At 39.7% G+C, this 25,690-nt stretch overlaps 1 protein-coding gene across 3 annotated transcripts in view; it reads left to right on the plus strand.

The window, feature by feature from the left end:
- The window catches only part of klhl29 (kelch like family member 29), a 287,833-nt gene that overhangs the window by 149,146 nt on the left and 112,997 nt on the right, over positions 1–25,690 (plus strand). For all 3 annotated transcript variants that reach the window (XM_032584680.1, XM_032584681.1, XM_032584683.1), the window contains 3 exons: positions 10,231–10,369; positions 18,198–18,394; positions 22,855–22,967. In XM_032584680.1, coding sequence (XP_032440571.1) covers positions 10,231–10,369; positions 18,198–18,394; positions 22,855–22,967 — 449 coding nt within the window. The remainder of the gene's footprint in view (positions 1–10,230; positions 10,370–18,197; positions 18,395–22,854; positions 22,968–25,690) is intronic.

The following is a 25,690-nucleotide window of genomic DNA, read 5'->3' on the forward strand; positions in this document are numbered from 1 at the left end:
TACAAACTTAAATGTTCATCTAACCCTCTAGATGATTCACAAAGAGCACACAGGCTGCAAAGGTGCTTTTAAAGGCTTCCTTGCTTGAACACCTGTCTCTTAATAATTCATTTCTCTCAATTAACCTTGTTTTCTCCACCAGGGTTTATTATGCGGATTAAGACAACACTACACCCCCTCCAGCAGTTTCTAAAAGTTTAACTTAACCATAATTAACGGTGAAGATAGAGAAGTGTTGGACAACCACTCAGTTGTTATCAGATCCCCTTCCAGCATACAGTATGTTATCTTCACCAGCCAGAAACTCCTCCTGAACACAGCATTGCTGTTAGCATTAGGATTATTTTCAGGTGACATTGTTTTTCCCATAGCTTGGTTGTTTGTGCATGCAGACATGCTTATGTGAAATTTCATTAGCAATGTGTCTGCATATGCATCTCTGCGCATTTCTCTCCGCATCAGGGCCCGCTCGTTGTCCACGGTGACATTGTCCTTTGGCTGCAGGGAGGATGGACTACTCAACCCTGAGCTAAGCTTGACAATGTCGTCCTTTGTGATGTGTTGGATGAATGTTTGCTCTTTTCTGATATGCGCTGCCTCGCAGTCATACTTTATGTCCTTTCAGTTTCGTCTTGTGTAAAAACACAGACTTAATTCTTTAGCAGGGTTTTATAAAATAGACCAGCAAAAAATAAGTGGAAAAAAAGTAAAAGTGGAGAAAAGATTATGCTTGGCTTTTAAAATCCATGTGGTGTGTGTCTAGACATTGCGTGTCTAGAGACTAAACTTTGTGCTTTGGTTGGTAACAGTTCCATTGTAACTGTGACTGTATATTCGACTCTGTCTCATTTTCAAGTCTGTTACAGCCTCTAAAAGTTTTTCTTCCGGAAATGTTTTGTGTTTAGCTCCAGCCGTCTCCTCATCATACCTGATCAGTCTCCCTGTACCAGACAATCAAAGAGACCCCCACAGCATGATGATGCCCCCACCATGTTTCATGGTATTCTCAGAGCAACATGCACTGCTAGTTTTCACCACATGTAGCATTTTACTCCTAGACCAACAGGTAAAACCTCATCTGACTGCTTCCACATGTCTGTGGTGTCCCCTTCATTGCAAACTACGTTAAAGATTGTAACCTTGAAAAAACATGTGAAAGTTCTTGCAAAGCATTGTTGATTGATTTGAACCACGCAGGTCTGTCTGTTTTGAAGCATATTTTAGCAGATTCAATAAAAGAATCTGTTTTCAATATGGCTAAAGTAAAAATGTGAAAATTTAGAATGGCAGAGTTTGAGTGATTTTTAGTTCGAAAATTAATGAATAATCCACAGTATCATCAACCCTTTCTGCAAAGTACACTTTCATTTTTATTGCTGGTGTTGAAGGCCATCCATTTTCATTTTAGACAGTGTGGCTCCATTTTAATGCACGGTTTGTGAGGGGGCTAAATAAATCGAAACTCCAGTGCTGCAAAGTTTCTGCTTCTGTATAAATGTAAACACATCTGCCAGCCGAAAACAGCCAAAAATCCAGATAGCAATTTGGTTCTGACAGAAAGGGTGATTGTTTACATGGAATACATTCTGTTAGCAACCTGCTGTTACGAGGTGCCACCAGTCTGTATGGCAGGCTGTCATAGCTTAAAATTTAATCATCCACAGTGCACACGTTTGTCCTCTCCCAGTGGAAAATAAAACTATCCAAAAGTCTTCCCTTTTTAAATGAAAATGGTTGCACTATTTTATAACTATTAGTTTTATTCAGTGCTCATTACATCCTATTTCTTTGTGTTCCTGGCCCACTCGCTTGAGTAATTCTGTGACCAATCAATCAATCTAGCACATCTAGTTGCCTTCCAGGTTCCTGATATAACATCATGTGATCCAGATTAGATGAATCATATCAGCGAGAACATAAACATTTCAAACAAACAGTTATTCCTTGGACACTGTAATGTCAGCTTTTCAGTGTATCAAGTATGTTTTGTGAATATTTCATAAATGTATAAAAGTATTAATTCTTGATCTTTACGTTTAAATCCCTTTTGTTTGGATTTTATGCAACAAGTTTGCACAAAGCAGTGTATAGCTGCATATTGGAAGAAAAACATATGCAAGGGTTTCATTTTTTGGAGATTCACCAATCATAATGCTGGGGTTAGTGTCTTAAAAATTCCTCTTGTGAGGAATCATTAATTATTTATGCTAGCAGCAGAGGAGCACATTGAAGGCGTGTGTATGTGTGTGTGAGACAGAGCAGTCATTTAGGTATTATCTATCAAATAATTAGAATGTATCTTTAGTATCTGGTAGTGGTGATGAGCAGAAAGTAGATCCTCGCCTTAACTCTGACATTTCCAGGAAGCCGCCACCACTTCCAAATTCGGCATGTTCCACGACAGACCGGGGGGAAAGCTCAAAAGGATAAAACCGAGCAACTTTTTCTGTAATAAGTTCAATCTTCTTGGTACTTGCTGAAAGTTATTCACCCTCTTTGAGCTTTGAATGAATCACAGACATGTCTCGGGTTTGATATAGAAAACACAGTTTCCTATTAAATAGCTTCTTACATCTCTGTGCTTCCTCTGACTTCATTTCTAACACCTTCCTGATCCTAAAAACGGCGAACGGCAAGTGTTTCTTACTCTGTAATACCTTTCGCACCAAAGCCATTACTATTGTTACTTTGACCTGGGTAGCACTCAGGTATGGTGTGTTCACTGACAGGAAAAAGATTGTTTATTTTTTTGTTTGTTTTTTTTAAGTTTCCGACTTGCTTCTCACTGGTCATGAAAGATCAAAAAAGCAGTTAAAAAAACTAGTCGGATTGTGGCAACCAGCTCAATTTTTACCTCTCCAAAATAAATCTCTTAAGTTGTTTTGATTTTTGCCAGCAACAAAACCTTAAAACCATAGAAAGTTATGTGTTATGTATTTCTACTTCAGTACTTGAACTTTTTATGCAAAGTGTCTGAAGTATTTCTGTCCTTGTGCCTGCATTGCAGCGCTTCAAGGAAGGAAGGAGCATGTCAGGGTTCCTGTTTGCTATCCACAGGAGTATCCTCTTGTTAAAACTTGACTATGACCGCTTGTCAGACACTGTACCCCCTACCTGCCTAATGAGGAAGCCACTGTACCAGCTGGGACCGGAGATTTTTTATTTATTTATTTTTTCTTCATCCCCTCAGTGAACACAAAGAACAGAGCACATAGCATGACATCCTGTCACAATGTTGCAGCAGGCCTTTGGGTGCTCTCTGGGCATCTTTGTTTGTGCTCCATCTTCTGAACTTGTGCTGGTGTTTGCTTCAATTTAGTTTCACAGTTGCCAGCTGTTTGTCTGTGTATGCACACACACTTGGCCCCTCCACTGGTGGGTCCTTACAGAGGTTCTGGGCATATAGTGCAGGACAGAGCAACTTGGTTTCTCTTTTTTTTTCTGTTGCTACAGGTTTTTTTGATGTGTATTGTGGAAGGAAACAAAGGCCCAGGCGGCGTCTTTGAGGGGCACAAGTTCCTTTTCTCTTTGTCTCCCCACGGCTCAGTCCAGACCAGTTGACAGCCGCGGTGAGGCTCCAGCAGCGCAGCACAGAAGTTTAAAGCAAGAGGGGTGGAGGGGAAATAAAGCGCCCTCATCATGGACTATTCTCTAAGGCTATAAGGCGCCTGTGCTCTCCTACAGATTGAAATCAGGACAGCTAGAATCTCAAGGGGTCTTGAGGATTTCTGACGATGTGCGCGAGCTGTTCTGCTTAGAGTAGGCAAAGGCTGTTGAGATGTCTCCAGAAATGAATGTGGCGATGATTGTGCGAGGTATGTTTTAGAGACTGTGACGAGTAATGGCACATTGAAGCGAAATTGGGTTGCGCGTGAGATGCGATGGCTTTTATCCACGTGAAAGGTCTGTTTGTTCCAGCAGATGGCATCTTCATGAGTTGGCGTGATGGTGTTGATGTTATTTTGCACCTGTTAAAGTCTGACATTTAGCCATCGAGCCTTTCGAGATGTTCATAATGACGGCGCTAGGGAGTGATTGCTGATGAACCATTCAGCTTGGGTAGTGGTTATCCCCTTCCATTCTTAAAAAAAGAAAAACAGATATAATTTATTTTTGTATTTTGTTGCTGCTTTAAGTATAAAATTAAGTTTTAAATTACAGAGGGAATTATCTCAACACACTTCTCAGAAAGAGGTTTGTTTTAGCTTCATGCAGGAGCTGGTTTGACTTTTTGAAGTGAATTTTATGGATTTGCTAAAAAAAAAAAAAAAAAATTTGTTTAGCTGTACGATTAAAAAAATATAGTAAATTTAAAAAATCTGATTTCTCCTTTTTTCATTTACTATAACATTTTTAAGTGTGAAGCACTTGGTTTTTAAAATAAAAAAATTCTTCTTTTTTTTTTTGCTTCCTTAAATTACAAAAAAAAATTTAAAAAAAATATTAGCACAATCCGTTAAATTGTTTGAATATAATAAAATTATAATCTATGCTCGATATTGTTAGTATTTACAAGATTCAACAGAAAGTTAAGTTATTATTGGCTATTTTTGTGTTAATTGTAACATTAAAATAAGAAGCTTAATTTTTTTATTCATTCTTTGAAATACCTCATAAATTTCTTCTAATTTTTTATGCAAATTTTATGAGCAAATAAAGGCCGTGCAATTTTCTTTGACATGTTGTGAATGATTGTATTGTAACAGAGCATCATTTAATGCCACTAGATTAAATGTTCTAATTTGTTTTATTACATTTTCCTGTGAACAAAATATATTCTTGTATTTTGGATAAGTGCAGGATGATCACATCGGGAATTAAAGCAGTAATGGAAATAAAAAAATTGTGAAATTCTGTGAAAAATAAAATATTTCTCCAGCTTTGAAAGGGATGCTGTGCATAGACCAATGTACAACATAAAGCTGTTAAGTTTTTATCAAGGTCATCGGTAAATAAATAATTTTATAAACACATAGGCTTTCAAGCTGATTTAGACTATGGCAGTATATCTATATCAAATATTTAATTGCGCTGATTTTTACATCACTCCAGTTCTGCTCTGTTTTGGAGAAGCCATTTTTGAGACCCATCCGTTGCTTTAGAAAAGCTTTTTACTGAGAATGAGCTTCTTTGTTTGCAATATTACAAACTGTGCTCTCCACTGTGTGGTCTTACCCTGCCTTTTCTCCTTCTTTGAAATAAAATTTTTCTTTGTATCAAAGGCTTATGCTTGAGGAAGCCTATTTTGATCCAACCATCTCAGTCTCTCATCCTCCTTAAAAGGTCACTCAGCTTCTTTTTGAATTCTTCCTTAAATTTACCTTTCAAAGCTAAAACATAAAAAAAAAAAAAAAAATTCTGATGCTGTGAGTTTCTATTTATGCTAATCAAAAAGATTATTGCTGATGATGGTGATAAAAAATTAATAAAATAGGTTATAATTATGCATGTAAATATTCAATACTATTTTTGCACAATATTTTAACAAAACAAGAATTTCACAAAATTTTTAAATCCATTTATTTCTTGAAAATGTCAAATGTGAAGAACATACCGAGTCGGTCTTCCAAAGAGAAAAACTGTAATTTTATGTGTTAGATTTGTCCAATTTCGTTGCCCAGACATTGACCATAAGGCAGAAAAATATTATTAAAACCACAATTTTAAAGTTGTTTTTTTTTTTTTGTTGCCATTTTACAAATAAAAAATATTGTCATATTTAAAAAAAACTGATTTTGTTGATTTTCGAAACAACAAAAGTACATACCTTTTTAATAGTCTAAAGACAGCCTTTATGGTACAATTGTACATTGACTTATTGATCAGGGAGGCTGGTTTGTTCTGCGTAATTAAGCTGCGAGTTCTGCTCATTGATTGCTTAAAGTTTTTAAAAGAGAAGTAAAAGGTCAGAATGAACACATCAGCATCCGTTTAAGAAGCTAAACGTTGAATGTTGTCCTTCTGGATAAGCCAATAGAGGTAATTATGTGTTTACTTATTAAAAGGCAGGATCTCATTTGAAAAGTACGACAACAAGGGCAACTAGGGAAGTTGAACTGTTTTAAATGGATGTTTTTCCTCATATTTCTCTGGTGAAATAAAATGTTTGGTGTAACTGATAATTCTCCTAAAACAATAAATGTACAAAAGGAAGAGAATTTCTGTTTTTCTTGTCAAAGTAATATTTTGTTTAAAATTGTTTTTTTTTTTTTAAATAAAATGTTCAAAAAAATATTTTTAGAAATAATATAAAGCATATTTATTTAATTTTAAAAATTAATTGTATTACTTTGGAAAAAAATATTGAGTCGAAATAGTGGAAAAACCTAATAGAAATTAACTAAATATATGTATGAAAGGCCACATTTCAATCTAGATTTAATACTTTTTTGCTTTTTATTTTTTTTAAAAGGTAAAAACATGGAATAGAAATAGTTTACGTTCCCAAAACTGCATAACAGAAACCTAGTAGCAGATTTATCTCATTTAGTTCTTTACCTTCTACGCAGAGAGTTGCCTAAATTCATACACAGTTTTTAAAAAATAATAAAAATTGAGAATTTAAGGCACCGCTTTGTGAATGGTGGGGTTTTGTGTAACACAAAATGGTGGCACTGCAGATGTGCGTGCAAATTCAGTGCTGAACCCCAAAATGGCTCCCAGTTCGGCAACCAATCGCGTGCCGAGTCGTGCTCTCGCTGCCGCCAATCAGCTGTTTGGTAACTGACTTACGGCGCCGTTTGGTCGGGAGGCCGAGTGCAAGCTGATAGGCTACTTGAGATCCCACCTGAAGAACCCATTGGCCGCAGAGCACAGACATGTTTGAGTAGAGTTACTAGGCTGAACAGCAGAGTTGGTGCAGCGTTCATGCCCCCACTGCGGCGTGTCGGCCAATCATGAAAAGATAGCGCAGGGTGGTGGTGTTACCGTGAGGTCCTCGGGGGGAATGTGCTACGACATGGCATCAGTGTTTGCATTGTGTGTCACCCTCAAGAATTGCACTGTAGCACATAATGCCCCTATGAGGGAGCTTGCTCACTTGGAATCGTACTACTATTTTATCCATCTGGTGTGACTGAGTCTTGCAGAGCTTTACAGTTCTCAAAGATTTTCTCCGGAGAGTATTGAGATGTTTCAACGCTGCCTTGGTTCCATTGAGCATGGCTTTCCTTCTCCACACTTCTGTGTGCCCATCTCCAAAAATAGGGATGCCGTGTGCAGTTTCATGGTCGGCGGTGGCGACGAGTTGTTCTGGGGGTGCTCTGCTAATGCACCCCCATGAAGCCATAATTAGCTTTTCCATCACGCTTTCAGGTGTGTGTGCGCGCTGCTCCAAGGGAGGTGCCCATTGTCTGTTGACAAGTGGAGTTCTCCATCTCTCCCGCTTACTTTCCCTTTTCTTGGGGTGAACTTGTGGTATGCGGTGTGGCTGATTAGAGGTGAGAGCCATAGCGCTGCCTGGAAATCCTCTAATGCAGACTCCGAACTACCGTGCTTTCATTATTCAGAGTCCATGTCCACAAAGTAATCAGAAATCTGGCGAACTGACAGTGGCAAGTGGAAAGTAGAGAGAGGGAGAGAGAGACTGATGAAAGACAAGGCAGCCTTTTGTGTTTTTGTGCGGATGTCTATGGCTTACATGAACCATGTAGCTGTGCAACCAATCAGAGTACAGGAGATGTACTGTCAAAAACAGCAGCACTCATTATTCTCTGCCTCAATTAGTATTCAGCATGTTTAATAACCGGGTCATTTTCTTTTAGGTCAGTCATTCCTTGATGCAATAACTGTGGAAAAGAGGCGGGTTTTTTTGTTTTGCTTTTTTCTTTTCCCCCTGTTCAAAGCTCGTATCTGAATCACACCTTATTTGTCATGTGTCTTTATGCTGTATAATTTCAGCCGCTGAAATAATTCATAGCTGAGCTCTGCGTGTCAGGCGGGGAGAATAGAGGGAGCTAAATGAGCAGATTTTCTATTCGAACAGAAAGGTGAGTGTCATTCCAGGTTAATTAAATCCTAGCTTTCAGTCTGGGATGAACACAGACCTCTGTCAGGATGATGACAACAAGAAATCCGTTTTGTCATCGGCACAATCACATTGGTCAATTTCTGGCGTTTTCGAGCTTGTTTAAATCACGCATTTGTTCATAAACATCACCTTGACATTATTGACAGCTGACTCACCATAGCAGTTATGCAGCTGAGGTTGCTATTGTTCAGATTGCCACATTTAAGCTAGTTCTGTGAAGGTAGTACGCACTTTAGCTTTGGGGAAAGGATTTGCCATTTTTAAAAAAAATCTGAATTATTCCTTATCTCACATGGGTCTGATCGCTCTCTCCTGGATGGTGTGCCTTTTTTCCACGCAGGCTCTGCTGACTGTGCCTCACAGTCTGTAGCCTCAGTGAACCGCTCTTGCTAATGCCGCAGCATTCGTCTGGAAGGCGCCTCCTTCCATAATCACGATGTTCCACATCCCCGTTCATCTGTATTTAGCAATCGAAGTCTCTCAGAGCTCTGTTTTTAGTGGCAGTCTCAATAGGAGATTAACAAAGCGTCGGCGTCGGATCTCCCTCCCAGAGCTGTAGGATAAGTTGCCAGTCTCCCGCTGATTTTCACTCTCAGCATCCCCTCATGGTGCCTCATTAAGATGCAGACAAACAAGCGCCCCCGACCCAACGCTACAGTAAGGCCAGGCTTAGCATGGCGCTGCTTCGCCACATTTCCCTGTGTGCCATGGCTGCACATTGCTTCTGGCTCCAAGCATGTTCTCTCAGAATGTGCTGTCCTTGTTTCTCCCCCCCCCCACAACTTTATTTATTTATTTTTTATTTCCAGAGGAGGATAAGTGTGTGCGTGGATGGGTGTTTTTCCATTGAAAGCGTGAGAGGAGAGGATGGTGGGATTAGCGGATAACATGTGAAGGTCAGCTCTGTGCTGAGTACGGCTTAAGTGAGAGGCCAAAGATTTTGATTTCATTCTGAATAATGCATTGACAGTGTCTCTGTTTTCAGTCCTCTGATATTTTAGATCCTCTCTAATCTTGATATTAGGTGCGTGACCAAGATCCTTTGCTCTTTGCTGTTTGTTTCTTATAAGTTTAACAATCTCGCTGATTATAAAAAAAACTGTCTCTTTGAATACTGATGTACAGTGTCTTTCAAAAGTGTTCATACTGCTTGAACTTTTTTATATTTTGTCAAGGTACAACCGCAAACTGCAGTGTATTTTTGGGGGATTTTATATGAGAGACTGATATGACGGGGTGCATGGTTGTGAAGTGGAAGGAATTTTTTTTGTATTTAGTTTTGGAACGGAAAATCAGGAAGTTTGGCAAGCATTTCTATTCATCCTGCAAGAGTCAACACTTTATAGACCCACCTTTTGCTGCAATTGCAGCTGCAAGACTTTAAGATCCGTCTCTTCCAACTTTGCACTTCCTATGTAAAGACTGAAATCTTGGTTTTCAGTCATTGTTTTCCTACATGGCGTATTGAATACAGACTATAAAAGCCTGAATTGTATTCTCACCTGACCACATGCTTTGTGGCAGACTGCAGACAGGACTTCTTATGACTTCCAACGACAGATTTCCTCTTGCCACCCTGACTTATGACATAACGGCCAGGTTTGTGGCGTGCACGACTAATCGTCCTGTTGAGATTATTGAGGCAAGTGGTTGCTCTAGATTTAATTTAAGATTGTTGGAGTATAGGGATCTGAACTCAAATGATCCCCACAGAACAAAAATGTCCTTTTACTTCACGAATGTGAGCTACCATGTCGTCTGACATAAAATCACAATAAAATATGCAGAGGGTTTGTGGTTGTAATCTGATAAGATGCGATAAAGTGTAAGCAGTCTGAAGAGTTTTGTGACACACTGTAGCTTTTCTTTACATTTATTGTTCTACCAAACACTAGCCTTTTCTGAGTAATTTCTTTCCACTTTAAACAGTTTAATATATGATTTATTTTTTAACATGCACATCTCTATGCTTCCTTCTTTCCGTTCATATTTGCAGAAATGCTTGACCCAATCTGTACCTATGACTTTTCTGCTACACGAATAAGCTAAGCCTGGTCATAAACGTGTTCTGCAGTCTGCACCTTTGTTTTCTTGCCATGCTGTCCATGCACTTATCTTTGTGTATGCCTGTATGTATGAAAAAAACGGTGAAATTCTCAACCTCACTATGGCACTGTTTGTTTCTTTTTCTTCTTCTACAGAGATGTTGAAGGAGTTGAACCAACAGCGCAGAACAAAAGAGTTTACAGACCTGAAAATTATTGTTGAAGGCAAAGAGTTTGAAGTCCACCAAAATGTTCTAGCTTCCTGCAGCTTGTATTTCAAGGACCTGGTGAAAAGGTTTGCCTTCGCTCCCCTCCCGCCTTCCTTCCCCCCTCTTCCGCTCTCCCACCAGCTCTTGATCCAGCCTGTTCTTTTCATAGGGCGCATTTGTGTTGCTTTTTTTCCCTTCCCCTCTCTCTCTTGCAGGTGTGTGAAGACTTTGGTTCCTAGCACAGGGCCAGCAGCCATTCCTTCCTCCACCCACTCAAATGAATGTATCCCAAACCGGAGAAAAAGGTCAACATTCGTCATTACCTTTTCCTCCCCATGTAGGGCGATTTTAACCACATTTCCATTTTAATGAGCAGTAAAAATGTTCCATGACTGGGGATGTTTTTTTCTTTCTTTTTTTTTTTTTTTTTGAAACTCACCAAAGGGCCATAACAAAAGAATTATGCATTGCACACATTAGGTGGTAATTTGCCAAAGCCACACTGTCCTCTGCAGGCAGAGGGATTTTTTTTATTTATTTATTTTTTTCCTGTCACCAGAGCTTCAGTATTTTGTTTGTTGCTAATTCTCTGAGTTTTTCTTTGATTACCAGCCTTTTCATATGCTAATACATCTGGGTTAGTGAGTTTAGGAAAGGAATTTCGGAAGCATTAACAAAGAACAAAACAGAAACACGGCTTTCACAGGTTCTCCCCACCTTTCACCGACGTATTCAAATGAGTTCAATTCAAGTATTCCCCAAGTATTCTGTCCTTTTGTGCTCCATATCATTGTGTCTTCACTGGCTGTTTTGTGAATACAAGTACCTGCGTGTCAGTCCCATGCATGACTGTGTGTCCTTATTTTTGTACTCTCCATGTTTTCCAGCAAGGTAACACCATAAATCCCTAATGTCGTCATCTTTACTTCAGATCCCTGCAGGTGCATTCGGCTTGATTGGACCCAAACTTGTTTGCCACTTTTATGTTTATGTAGTATGATTTTTTTTATTTTTTTATTTTTGCTAGGAAGGAAGTGCTTAGCGAGGACAAAGGAAAACCAAAAGATGTACGCTCTAGCGATAGCGGCATTGCCGAAGGGAAGTCTCCCACTTTGCCTCGTAGTCACAGTGTCACAACGTTGAGCTCATCAGAGGACAGAGTGCTGCTTATCAGCTGCGGCGGCCTCCTGGCTTGCCACAGATACACTTGTTCCTCCTGAACAGGGACGGAGGGGGAGCGGGGTGAAGGTGGAGGGCTCGAGAGCCAGAACCGAGGTGGAGAAAGCCGAAGAGGCACGTCCTTATGAGGACTGCTCATCTCAATGACAGCTGCTAAAGCCATGAATAAAACACAGATGGCCAGTTTTGCTTTGACCTTGACTCTAGCGCACCTGTTTCCTTAGGCACCCGAAGTGATTTTTGATAAAATAGACGCCCACCCCTCACCCCCACCCTTCTTGTGAGCCTGTCCATCACGTCGTCTCAGCCGCAACTCTTATCTGGGAAGAAGCCAGATCATTTATGTGCAAAGACAGAGTCTCAGCACAGCAAAAGCTCCCAAAGGAGCAGGGCTGAATTGTATCACGCTCATCTTCATGCCTGCTGCATCTTTCATTGTCTGGTTCCCCTTGTTTCATCAAACTCTCCAGGAGAGAAAATTGTCACCAGTTAGTTAAATATTAGTAAAACTAGTCTGATTTGGCGCTTCATCATTTGACTTCTCACTGCTAAATCTTGAATTAGTGCCACAAATATTTCAGGGCATTTTAGATTTTACATGATCAGTTTTCTAATTTGTAGCATTTGTGAAGACCCACTTGTCAGATTTTTTTTGTCCAGAAACTTCTTTCTTTTTCTTATGTTGGTTTAAACCATAAATTTACTTTCAATTTAAAACAGACAAAAGCGTTTGAAATTGACATTTTAAATGATTGTAGTGATTAGAGTGGATTACTAAAAACACAGACTCCCTTTTTGTCTTCTAGATCACGGAGAACCTTATTTCACTGTTGAAATTTCCAAAAAAAGCTGCGAACATATCCAAATTGATCATTTGTTCCATGAGAGAGAGCTCTCATTTCAGCCTTCCTGTTCCTCACTTGTTCTCTCTCAATCTCTCGCAGCACAAGTGAATTGCAGATTCTTCAACAGGTTGTTGAAATACTATGTAATTGCACATTGATTCTTATAGCTTGGTAAAAGTTTGGATTGCTCAGTAACTGGTCAGGACTGGTGAAGCTAACAATGTTATGCAAACATTTAGCTGGGACTAGCATAAAGAAAATGGGAAGGCAGCACAAAAACAGACTTTGTACAGAGATATGAGATATAAGCTCGTCTGCCTCTGAGTTACGACCTCCCATGTGCCGCCTGGGTCACTTTTTGAGCCTGGCTTGAAATATGCTTATGCTCCATGTGGCTCACTACTGTCCACATCTTTATGAGGTCAAATACTAGAAATAGGAAGAGAGGTGCTTTCATCTTCTAATATACTCTGCACTCCACCCCTCCTCAGCCAGCTTGTTCAGAAGGCATTTACTGCCGGTCAGAACCCCTGTCAGCTCATAAAACACCCCGGCGTTACGAGAGCATACTGTATCTGCTTAGGACTGGATGTGTGTGTTCACGGTAAACAACAGGTGTGCTCAGGTGTCTTTATGTGTGGATGTGTTCACAAAAAAGATGTACTAATGCAAAATTTGGGTGGGCAGCATTAGTCAGAGCAGAAGAGGTGTTATTTTGCAAAATAAGGAAAAACACATCTACATTTATTTTTGTGGCCTACCCACACACACAGCAATCCAGTGGCTTAGAAGAGATATCAGAGCCCAGGGAAAATAGTTTATGGGCTTTTATGTGATTTAAAATGAAAATCTGAAACAACAAATTACCTTTTGGGGAGGTTCCCTTAAGTTTGCACTCGACGTCGTATGCTGCACCTGCAGGATGTAATGTCGTTCCCAAATGTACAGAAACTAGCGCCCTCACCCCTTCCTAAAAACCTATTACCTTTCCGTCAAAAGGGCCAACACACAGAGCGCAGAGACAGATCATCGCTGGTAATTCCATTTTTACCCCTTGGGATTTTCCAATAAGTGTGCTTGCAGGCGTTTAATTTATGGCGACTGCATTGTCACACCACAGTAATGTGAAAAGCTCCGAGATCTTTGAGTGGTCCCGACACGTGCTTTTTCTGCCATTTGCCCCCGCCCCCTCCTCAACCATTTTTCCGTCTGTGTCGGCCCATGAGTTTTTGTACGCTTGTGAGTCAGACAGCGTTATGACCGTGAGATGTGCAGGGAGCTGTTTTAATGCCCATTACAGTGTCAGCCCTGTGTGAATACTACTATCCTATGTGCTTTGTTCAGCCCTCTGCTACAGGGGGGAAAGGCTCACAACGGTGCTACCGCAACTTTGTTTTGTTGCATTGTTGTGGCTAATATTTAAAGGGTCCAGTTTCCCAAATTACCAAACCTAATTATACATTAACAGCACACAGTACAGTAAATTTATTTGTGTGATCATTAGTTTATTACTTAATTCTAACAAGTCGATTATATTAAGTTCAGGGAGAGAGATAGACATACTGTATATCAATCAATCAAATTTTATTTATGTAACACTTTAACAACATACTGACAACTAGGCCAAGTATTTCACAGATTAAAAACAACACACACAGCACCCAAACCAACTCTCTGAAAATCATAAATGCCACAAACAGAAATATGCTCCTGGACACATATAGACTGGAAACCCAACCATCACGCATGCTTCATATGTTTCAGCATAAATTTAGAAGCATTGTAAAAACTCTCACATAGGGCCAAAGGAGCAGAGCTGCTGGGAAGGTAACACTATTATTACTGCAGGACAAAACACTGAAAAATTAAAACTTTAAACATAAGATACAGATAATGAAAAGTAAAACCTTAATGGTAAAGAATGAAGCCATTCTACTAGAAATGCAGTTTACTACATAAACATTCTGAATAGGAAAAATAAATTCTTACAAAAAGATGCCCTAATGTCAACAGGTTCATATGCGAATCCTGGTTCCAATAAGACATTAAAAGGCAGATGGTGTTCAACAACTTAGTTGGAAATTATTTATTTGGATTTGATCTAAAATAGCAGCTGCATCCACAGCTTTTAGCAGCTTGCAGCAACTTGTTTAAACCATGTAGATTGTATTTTATTAACAAATTAAACAGAGCAGAGAAGAGAAAACAACTTTGTTGTTCTGATCTTAATCCTAGTCTTTAATGCAGAATTAATTAAAAAGTAAGTTTTAATGCCAACCAATTTTCTAGTACCAGAACTTGAGTTTGTGCTTGGGGAAACGCAAAGACCCGATGCCAAGCGAGCACTAGCATCCGATTTGATATGTATACATTTTTTTAAAATGTTCGATTTTAATGCTATTTATTAAGTTGCAGATTCAGTATAAAACAGCACACTCTAAATACAGACAGACATTTGCTTATAAAATTGTGAACATGCACCATCTGGTATTCTGCAGTACAATAAGTTGGACTCTGCAAAATTAGTTAGTAGAAATAAAATAAATGGGTAAAACCACCTGTTTCATTTATTTGTCTCAGTATCCACGTAACCCAGTGCCTGTCCCAAGATGAGCTTGTGCTTTGCATAAGCAAAATCATATGCTTGGTAAGACCCAATTATACAAAATAAACATGCTGGTTTCTGAACCAAAATTTCTGAAATTAATTTAAAAAAGGCATGTGCCCACCTGGAGCCAAATGATGACCCTATTGACTTTTAAACATTAAACTAGCCTTCTGTTACATCACATATACTCCAGGTTTTCCACAGGGCAAAGTGGTGGAACAAAACCTTAGAAATGACGCACAGTAAACGCTTTTTTTATTTCAACTTTGATCAATAAGAATCATGTTAAGAACAATGTATTGGAGGCCCCATAAAATTTTACTAGGGCTTCAATGTTACATGTAGTTCAACAAGCTCTTGCAGAGGTTTTGTGTCAGCATTTTCTGAAAGTTTTGTTCGAAAGTAGCACCAATCATGGAGACTATTGAGCTAGAATAATTTATTTTTCTTTTACCCAGAAATATGATTTCACAAGCCTCAGTTAGATGATGAAACCCTCCTGGCAGTAATCCTTACACCGGACCAACTGAAGCTTTTCTCAGAATCAAAATAATAGAAAGGAGTGAGGGAAATGATCAAATTGGAGATCCACCTCAATAACATTCAGTTGAGATCATATCCAAAAGTGATTTTCTTTTTTTTTGCCAAAATAGTACTTCCTGATAATCGGTCCTCAAAGTTAACTTTTTCAGGTCAAGTAAAGTTTTTGGCATGTCTGTCAATCCAATGTCCACATCACTCCCCCCATCCCATCAGTGTTGATGACTCAATGTTCACACTTGGATGGATGGTTGGAGCTTTTAACCTCTCCACCTGTCACCCTGTCCTCTTTGTCCTGTAGAGGGTCCGTTTGTTTCTGCGCCTGTTTAGGAGTAACTGATTGTAGATCCAATACCATAAACTCAGTGCAGGAAAACGTTAATAAAGGGGAAGGGGAGAAAAAAAAACTGATAAACCTTTTGTTATATCCATTAATACAATTCATATCTGATTTACGTTGTGACAGAAATTAAATGCGAGCCATTTTTAGTCCAGCCGGTCTTTGCTTTGCATCCTCTATTTTAGCATACTGTATCTCTGTAGTGCACGTTTCACCCCATGAAAAATGGTCTGTTTAGAGCCAACTAGATGCATTTCCCCTCTTCGTAAGCTGGCTTTTTTTAGGCTCTGAGATGAATAAGGAAGTGCGTGGGTGTGTTTGTAATGTTGACAGGCTTGCAGGTTTTCCTACAAAATTTCCTTCTTGAATAAGTGCTGCGTTCCTCACAAACTGATTTCTCTACCTGAGTGTGGCAATCTTCCTCCCCGCTCGCCCTATCTATCCTCCCTCTGTCTCTCCTGTCCTCACTGCCTCCCTCTTTCAATATTTAAATTCGCGTCTGCAATCAAACGCAGCATAAATATCCACCTCTTTTGGAGAGCTCCGGAAAAGTCATTTCCATAACATAAGTGCTTAGACAAAACAAACTGCCACTTGAGCCGGTTCCCATTGCACTAATTGACCAAGATGATGAGCATGCTCTTCTTTTATTTTTAGCTCGCCTCTCCTCTTCCTACCTTTTCTTCTTCCCACCTCCCTCCATCACTTTAACCCTGACACACACATACACCCCTTTCCCCCCGCTTTTTTTTCTTTTCTGTCTTGCTACCTGCCCCCACTGCAGGGCTTTGAGAGGAAAAAGGGCAATAACGCTATGTGGCTTTTTGCTTTGCAGGAGGAAAAACTGTAACCACTTTGGTTTTTTCAGCCAATGTCCATCCAGAGACAAACGCGGTTGTCTTTTGTTTTTTATTTTGGATGACCTTCTCCATTCTCACTTCCCGAGTGCGCCTCATAAATGACGACTAACGCCTCAGTTCATACACCACAGGCTACTGATGATTATTACAGCGGGGACAATGGCTCTGTTGAGGTGTGATGGCGTGTTTATCCGGGGTGGGCGGGGACATCTCTTATTTAAAAGACCAGGGTACAGTCATGGAACACACCTAAATTTTCCCCTCAGAAGGATGGCTGCTGGCTCCCTGTGGAAGGACCGTCTCGCCCTGCCTCCCTTTTCCTTTTTGCTTCCTCGTCATCAATCGCAATCAACCCTCCTCTGCTTCCCATCTCTAGCCTTCACTCCAACCATTCCGTCTGTGTCGTGTCGGTTCTTTTTGTTTTGTTTTTTTCCTTTTCCTTTTTCTTGTTTTGGCCGTCTTCGTCTCACTAAATGCTGTCGCCACTTTCTAATTTATTCCTTCAAAATAAGAGGGAAACAGACACCTCCGAATGCACACGCTCGCAGAGACAGACAACACATAATCATTGCGCCGGCATGACTGGCAGGAGCAAACTGCCTCCATCCATCTTAATGCAGGCTACTTTTTATATTGTTGATGTCCGTATCCGCAGGGAGCGAGACATGGTAGAGGGGGCATGCAGTCTGCGGTGCTTTGATTCCATTTATTTTGCCCTTGAGTGGATTATTGTTTCACATGGGACATTAAACATGGGTGGTAAGGTGTTATTTAATGCTCTCATACCTCCCCAAGGGGATCCTGCACGAGAACTAATCTTGGCCATTTGATCCGAGTAAAGTCACAACGTGGCCCAGTTCTGAAAGCGTCCTATTGGGCCCTGCATTACGAAGGGATATCGTATTCTATTTAATTTGTGCATCCAAGCACTCCCTGGCACCTCTTACGTCATCCCAGTAGGAGTGGATGTGCAAGCTTTGATATCCAACACGGCAGAGTAGGCCCACGGACAGCGAGTTGCAACAAGCTTTGACCGGCATATATACCTCACATGGTCACATGTTTGTCTCTCCATTTTCTCCGTTAAGCCTGTCATGTATGCTTGCTTTGCAATAAACTCCTCGCATACATGCAACCAGCCATAAAATGCATGCTTTGTTTCAAAAGCAATAACGTTTTTCATTTGTTTGTTATTATTATTATTTTTTTTGCCTAATCTTTATTCAGAGGAGACATTTTGTTTCAGATGCAGCGCTATAGTTGTAAATCTGCTTCCCCTCTCCCCATAGAAAAGTAGAAACCATCCACAGTTCTGTTTTTTTCCCTTTTCCTCTTTGTGTTATACTATTGTGTAACGATTCTCTTATTTTCCTCCCAACTCTTGTTTTAGCTGTCTGTTGTGTGTTGCATACATGTCTTTGTATCCCTGTCTTCCTTTTTTCTGTCTGTTTTTTTTGTTTTTTTTTGGTTTGCTCCTCGTTGCGTTTCCTAAGAACACTTCCCTAAACTTGCCTTGTCTCCCCGCCATGATTGGTTGACCAGGTCGTCAGGTGAGACAAAGAGCGGGGAGATGCTGGAGCTCACCATGAGCAACATCGGCGCTGATGTGCTGGAGCTGCTGCTGGAGTTCGTCTACACGGGTTCGCTGGTTATCGACTCGGCCAACGCCAAGACGCTGCTGGAGGCCGCCAACAAGTTCCAGTTCAACACCTTCTGCAAAGTCTGCGTCTCCTTCCTAGGTAAGTCATTTGGGACCATTCTGACTAATACGACATGTTGCAAAAAATTCATACCCTTAAAAATTAATGCATCCTTTTGTTTTACAACCAGAAAATGTAATGTATTTTATTTGGAGAACACAAATTTGTGCATGTATATGAAATGGAATGTGAATGATTAATGGTGGTGCTTCTTAAAAAAAAAAAAAAAAAATCTGAAAAGTGTGGTGTGTTTTTGTTCTCATTCCTCTTTTAATCTACTACCCCTTAAATTGCAGTCAGTTGTGTGCCAGCCTACATGTGATTTACTCTCAGTATAAAACCAGCTCTTCTGATAAAGCTTCAGAGCATCACTAAGCAAAAAAAAAAAAAAAAACATCATCATAATCTACAAGGAACAAAACAGGCAGGTTAGAGATGAGATTGGGTTAGGTGACAAAACAATACCCCTGCTTTTTAAAGATCTCATGGATCAATGTTCAGTCCTTCAAGCAAAGTGAAGCATGTTTTAAAACTTCAAATCTGCCATCCACCTAAACCAACAGGCCAGGCGAGGATAACTTCATTCAGAGAAACAACCAAGATGTCCAAGCTAAGTAGTTGCAAACAAGCTTAATTAAATCTGATGGGAAGGCGAGTGGAGCTAAATGCATTGCAATCTTGCTAGGAAGCATGTTGGAGGCTGCAGTGGACTTGAAATTGGGCAGAGTTTAACCTTTCAACAGGACAAACATACAGTCAGAGCTACAATGAAATGTAGCATAGTTATGTAGTAGAACGGTACAGTCAAAATCCTGATCTGAATCCAATTAAGATTCTGTCAGACTTGAGAATAGCTCTCCATCAAGCTGGACTTAGCTTGAGATATTTAGCGATAAACAATAAGTATACATTTCAGTCTATAGATGTGGGAAGTAGGGCTGTTGTAAAAGAATATTTACTAAATCTCTCTCTCCCTCTCTCTCTTGTATAAATATACCAGCAGCGTTTTCCCTTCATTCACTTTGAAACGGTAAACATGCAGTCTCAGGAGGAGAAAGGCTGTCTTACTCCAAGCATCTTATTGGTCCTTCCAAAAACAACAAAAACTTGGAAAATTTGACATTATGCTGCTAGCACTTAGCGGCAACTGATAGGCGGAAGTAAGAGCGAATAACGACCCGGCCGGAACACGGTAATAATAATAAATAATAAAACATAATTTAAAGAAGCTCCGAGGCAGATAAATTTTCCTCGAGGAATTTTAATAATCGAGGTACTCGAATCATTGGAGGAATCATTACAGCCCTAGTGCAAAGTCAGCAGAGCCATAACACAAAATACTGTCCGCTATAATTTTAGCAAAACTTGGGACTACAAAGTGTAAATAGAAATGCATGCCACACATTTCAGGCTTTTTTTAGAGGCTGCAGTGGATTATAGTTTCAGATAATTGAGAAATTAACTGAAACCATGTGTCCTTTCTACTTCACAATTATGTCATTTGTCAGTCTATCACATTAACGGTTGAGGTTATCAAGCGGGGAGAAAAAGTTCAAGGAGTTAATCTTTTTTTATATACAGACAAGCTTTTCCAGTATGCACCACCTCACAGACAGTCTGGGCCAGAACTTACATTTCCTCCTGGAGTTAAACATCATGCTCCTTTTTGTCATGTCTCCGCAGCTCATAGCCCTGTTAGAATTCAACTTGCTAACTCTCTCAGCTGGGCACGGTGCCTCTGATCCGCTCCCAGTGGACAGGACCGAGCATGAGCACAGATTTCTAAAAAGGTCAGGGAACAATTGTCACTTAAATGTCAAATCTTCTAGCCTGGAGAATGATGGAGTTGAAAAATAGCTAAACAGATTTATACCCGCAAAAAAAAAAGGTGCGGAAAGTGGAGCGTACAAGGGGAGTGGTTTCAGGAGTCCTAAGGGGTCACATGAAAGGCAAATGGCATGTTCCAGATGTCGGTGGGTCAGGCAACCAAAAAAAAAAAGCTGCAAATGTCAACTTTTGCATTCCATTTAAGAGATTGTTTTGAGGTATCTGTAACACAAGGGAAGGGCATGTTGGCATAAAGGTCAGCAGCAGAAAAAAAAATGTAAAGCAGAACTGGAAGCACATGATATTGATTTGTTTTTCTCGATTTGGGAAAAGGGGGAAAAAAAGAAAAGCAGAACACATTTGTTACCTTCATTGCCAGCTAGACGTCAATCCATTCTTCCTCGACAAGATTCATGACATTTCATCGCATTAGAACGAGAGAAATACAGGCACAAACGCATGTCCTTGAGCAGAGAGGAATTGATACTGCATCAAGAATTATTGAAGTTTGTAACAAATACACCTAGGATAAATGGCAAACATTTCCTCAACCTATTTCCAGTATACCGCTTTGACCTTTATTTATCCACCCTCAGATTCAGGGAAACTGAAGCAAGCCAGAGCGATTTTGCGTGTGTGCCGCTCTAGCTGAAGTATTCCTGGAACTTTTTCATACTTTGCCATGTTACATCCTCTGTCTGTGTATTTTGTTGTGCTTTAATGTGTTAGACTCAACTAAAGTAGGAAAATTTATAGTTTTCACAAAAACCCACCAAGACATGGACATCTACCTAAACCTGAAAGACACAAAAATAATTCAACACATAGACAGCCGGCAGGCCTTTGTTGTTCTGGAGGAGCTGCACAGCTCAGGTGGGAGAAACGTTCACCAAGATCATTTCTCATCGTGGATGATATTAATAAACCCCTTTGTGGAAGTGTGGTAAAAAAAAGTTTTATTTATTTTTTAAAGAAAGCTTTGAGAAGTCTTGTTTACAGTTTTCCATGCACATTACACATCAAACATGTAGAAAAATGTGTTCTGGTGTGAGGCGGGGTGAGTGCGCAGGAGTTGGTGTCCTGCATGTCTCAGTTCAGTGGCTCAGTCAAAGTCTCAACCTAAATACTTTTCAGATCATCTGGGAGAAGTTAAAATCGACATTTATACACACTCTTTATCCACTCTCACTGAGTCTGTGCTATTTTGGAGGAAAACGGGGAAAGTTTTTAGTCCTTAGATGTGAACTGAATTTGCTGCCAAGGATGGTTCTACAAAGTATTGACTTAGAGGGGCTGAATATAAATTAACTCCAGGAGGAAATGTAAGTTCTGCCCCAGACGGTATGTGAGGTTATGCATATTGGAAAAGCTTGTCTGTTGGCACAGTGTCCTACACAAAGATTAAGTCCTTGAACTTTTATCCCTTCTGCTTCCACATTGCACCCTGAACCTTTTATGTGAAAGGACAAATGGACAAATGGTTTCAATTAACTAATTTCTTAATTCACTTTAAATTTAAAAGGAGTATCTTTTTCCTTCCACTTCAACATGATGTGCTATCTTGTGTTAGTCCATCATATAAAACCCCTATGAAATACATTGCAATCTGTGGTTAAAACAAGAAAATGTAATGCATGTAAATGTTAAAAGGTTAAATTACGATTAGTTTTGCAAAGCACTGTATTTATAAATGTCACATGCAGTATGCAAACCTTTTTAAAAATGCCCATATTGTCACTCACAAAGGTTTATTCTCAACAAATTATTCTGTGATCCTAGTCACATCAAAGAAATTAGAAGTTCAAGATAATGTTTTGAAGATGTGAACACCTGATATGAAATGTTTTCATATCTGGTTTGTCTAGGCCCAAAATGAGCTCTGATCAGCCATCAGGCCTGTTTTTGTTCGCCATTTGGTTTGGCTTTTGTTGATTTGAGATTCACCAAAGCTTCACTGACCTTTTATTGTCTGAAATTTGTTTAGGGAAGACTCTCTCTGACTCTCTTTACTGATAAACACCTTGGTGTTGCTTTTGCTTTGATGGTCATTATTTAATCAGGCCTCGTTCAGCGCCCAGCAAACTATTTGATCTCGACCTCCGCCTGCTTTGGTGTGTACGCCCGCTGTCTAACAGGGACACCTCTTGTGATAAATGGGAATAGTGTTTGTTGACGTCGCCGTAAATGCTCCACTGGTACGCGAGATCACAGGACGTGGCTTAAGCCTTGTTCCCGCTGGCCTGGCCATCAGGGTAGCCACACTATTTTTGTGTGTGCGTGCGTACGCGCAGGGTAGATCCTGGGATCTGACAGGACTTCTTTGAAGTGGCCCAGCTAATCCCACATTCTGCTCCCTGATATCCTCCACCTCACGCCTGGGTTGTGAGCGATCGATTCCCCCAGTTGTTTGTCCCCGAAGCTGTTTTGAGTTATTATAGTTGTTCTCCCTTAGTCTCAGGCAGATACAAAGCCCTGTGGGCTCTGAGTGTGTGCTACCTGAAGCTGCTTTGTCTGTTTTTGTGGCTTCTTACATCTTTTTATGGATGTGTAAAGTGTGTTTTGTTCCCTCTGTCTTAATCTATCAGCCTTTGTCTTTTGTTTCTTTGTTTCTCCACCCTCTGCCTTATTTGTCCCTTTCTCCTTGTCTTCCCGACCTTCTTTATCGACTCCAGAGAAACAGTTGACTGCTGCTAACTGTCTGGGTGTGCTGGCCATGGCTGAGGCCATGAGTTGCACGGAGCTCCATAACATGGCCAAAGCGTTTGCACTTCAGAACTTCCCTGAGGTGAGTTGAGATCAATCCTCTCTATCATCAACTTTACATCTATAAAGAAAATGGATTAATTAATTATCACAAAATATATTGATGTTTTTTTTGGGGGGGGGGTTGTCTGCTCTTGTAAGGTCAAATACTAAATATGATCCTTTGTATGGCTCTGGCATTTCAAAACTATAATTAACTTGTTTCTCTCAGGTTAATAATGTATTTGACTGTTTTGAAAGTCCCTGTGATGAAGTTATGAAGTGGTACATTTCTTACTCTATTCCAAAACCATTTTTGAAGTGTGTTTGGAATCACTGGGACCAAGTGTAACCATCAAGCTGTTGATTTTTGGTGTTGCTACCACTAGCATGCTTTGCGGTTGCTAAGATGTTCTAAAGTTTAAAAGCCTCACTTATGTTTCTTCAAACATTTTTCTTATTCTTTTCCAAGCTTGTCCATGTGGGAGGCTGCACAATGTGTCTTCTGGAATAATTCATAATGAACGCCAAGTCTTGGTGGCTTCTCGGTTGTTCACGATTATTTTAGCCAAAAAAAAATTGTGTTCCAACAAGACAGTAATCCTTAACCCACATTAAAACTGGTTTTGCAGCGGATAATGCTGGATAATATTACACTTCTATAACAGCCTCCCCCAAGCCGAAACCTGCCTTGTTGAATGATCTGTGAAGCAGAGTGATCAGGTTTCCATTGTCCTTGTGACAATGATAATAAAGATTTATCTTATCTTATCTTATCTTATACAGAATTATGCCTGAATTGTATTGATGGATAAGAAAAGATGCGTTTCCGGGATGGAACTTATAATATTAACTATCACTTGTTTAGTGGTGCTGTATACTTTATGTATTTTTCCCCTTTGCATGATTTTGTCCACAGTAAATTCAAACTTATGCTCCAAATGCCTGCTCTTAAGACTGATTTAGATTTAATATCATTAAATCCTTCCACTTCAAATAAAAAGCATTTACTCCTGTCACTAAAACCCCACTTTTACCTCTGTGAGTTGAAGTTTGATTACTGTGGTATTCGTGCCAGTAATGAGTGTATGTACACTTTTGACCAGAATTGTGCATGGAAAGGTTGGTCTGCTCTGCTTCGTGACAGAACAGCTTTTAGATAAATTACTGAGAAAATTACAGACAGATACCCACTAACAAACAGAAAACTTCAAAGACTTCTCAGTTGTTTTTTTTTTTTTTTTTTAGCTTAAATTGGAAGCAAATCGCACTAAATTACCTACTATAGAAAATGAGAGCATCAGAGCATGGCATCAGAAAATGCACTCCAGGGTTTGAAAGCATGCTGCTTCTTTGACCTTGTCTTTACAAGAATAAAAAAAATACCTCATCTTAACCTTTGGTTGGGGCGACGTAGACAGCCAACCATTTATAAGGGTTTAGAAAAATAGGTTTCAAAAAGATGATGGGGCCACATAAAGGTATAAATGCGTTCTTTAGCACAGTTTTCCTTTCATTGCTCATTGCTGTGTTCATTGCTCCTGAACTTTTCACTTTTAGTGACATAATCGGAAACATTCAGTGAATTTTTTGTTACTTTAACTGACAGACCAGCATGAAGTAGCACATAGCACCACAACCACTTGTAATTGTTGCCGATTCAATGCAAATTGTGTCAATGTTTGATTCCTCAGAATTACCCACTGCCCATCAACAGTTTTGAAAACTGAGTGATTATTTTTTTTGTCAATTTGGCTAGCTGTTACTCCCATATAAATAGTGAAATCTCTCCATGTATTCTGAAAGTATATCTAAAGCAGGTTTGAACTGGCCAGGCGTCCATGGTTTAACTGTAAGTGGGCTAATATGGCTGAGCACAGATAATGAAGGGTGTTTTTACACCTATAATTGGTTCACTTTGGTATTTGATTGGAGTTTAGCAAGTAATCTTTTCAAGTGGTGCAGTTGAAGTAGCAAATGTAAGTACATAAATAAATAGTGTGCTCTTATATTTTGGAAAACAATGAGCATTTAATCAAATCTTTTATTTTTGCCACAATTTTATGCAAAACTGAATGATTTGGTGAAGACGTCTTCAAAATTGCATAGGGCTTTACGAAAAAGACACGCTGCCATTGGTATTAGTTGTTTACACTATCCCATAATGCACCTGGTATCACATTCACAGGCCAGAAATAGTTGGAGACAGTAAAGGTGAAGGTAATTTTATTTATATAGCACATTTTCAGCAACAAGGCAATACAAAGTGCTTTACAGGAATTAAAAGGAAATACAAACAAAATAACAAACCAAAGGAAAGAGCAAAAGAAGAAAAAGCTAATAATGTTGATCCAAAGTAAATAAACCAGATACTCCTATTCAGAGTTGGCAGATAAGTATAAGTAAGTATCCTCTGGTCTAAATCAGACTGTCTTTGAACCAAGATTGTCTTAGACCCGATACCCACCTCCATTCTGGTCAGGTTTTTGGGACATGAGAGGTTTTTTTGTGTACTTTTTGCAGGTTTTATCCAGATAGCACAGTGAGCTGCCCGATGAAGGACATTTAGATGCATGTCAGCAGATGTCTTCTTCAGCAAAGGTTACATTCATTCTCAATTATGTGCCCCATTTCAGGGTGATTCTAAAAACTAGTTTTAGCTTCCTTTCAACTGGTTCCAGTCAATAAAGTTGACTTGGATAAAACCACATTTGTGCTGTTAGAAGGTGCCTCACTTCATAACTTTTGTCTCTTTCCACAGAGTTA

Source organism: Xiphophorus hellerii, chromosome 15, assembly GCF_003331165.1.
Source record: "Xiphophorus hellerii strain 12219 chromosome 15, Xiphophorus_hellerii-4.1, whole genome shotgun sequence".
NCBI lineage: Eukaryota > Metazoa > Chordata > Actinopteri > Cyprinodontiformes > Poeciliidae > Xiphophorus > Xiphophorus hellerii.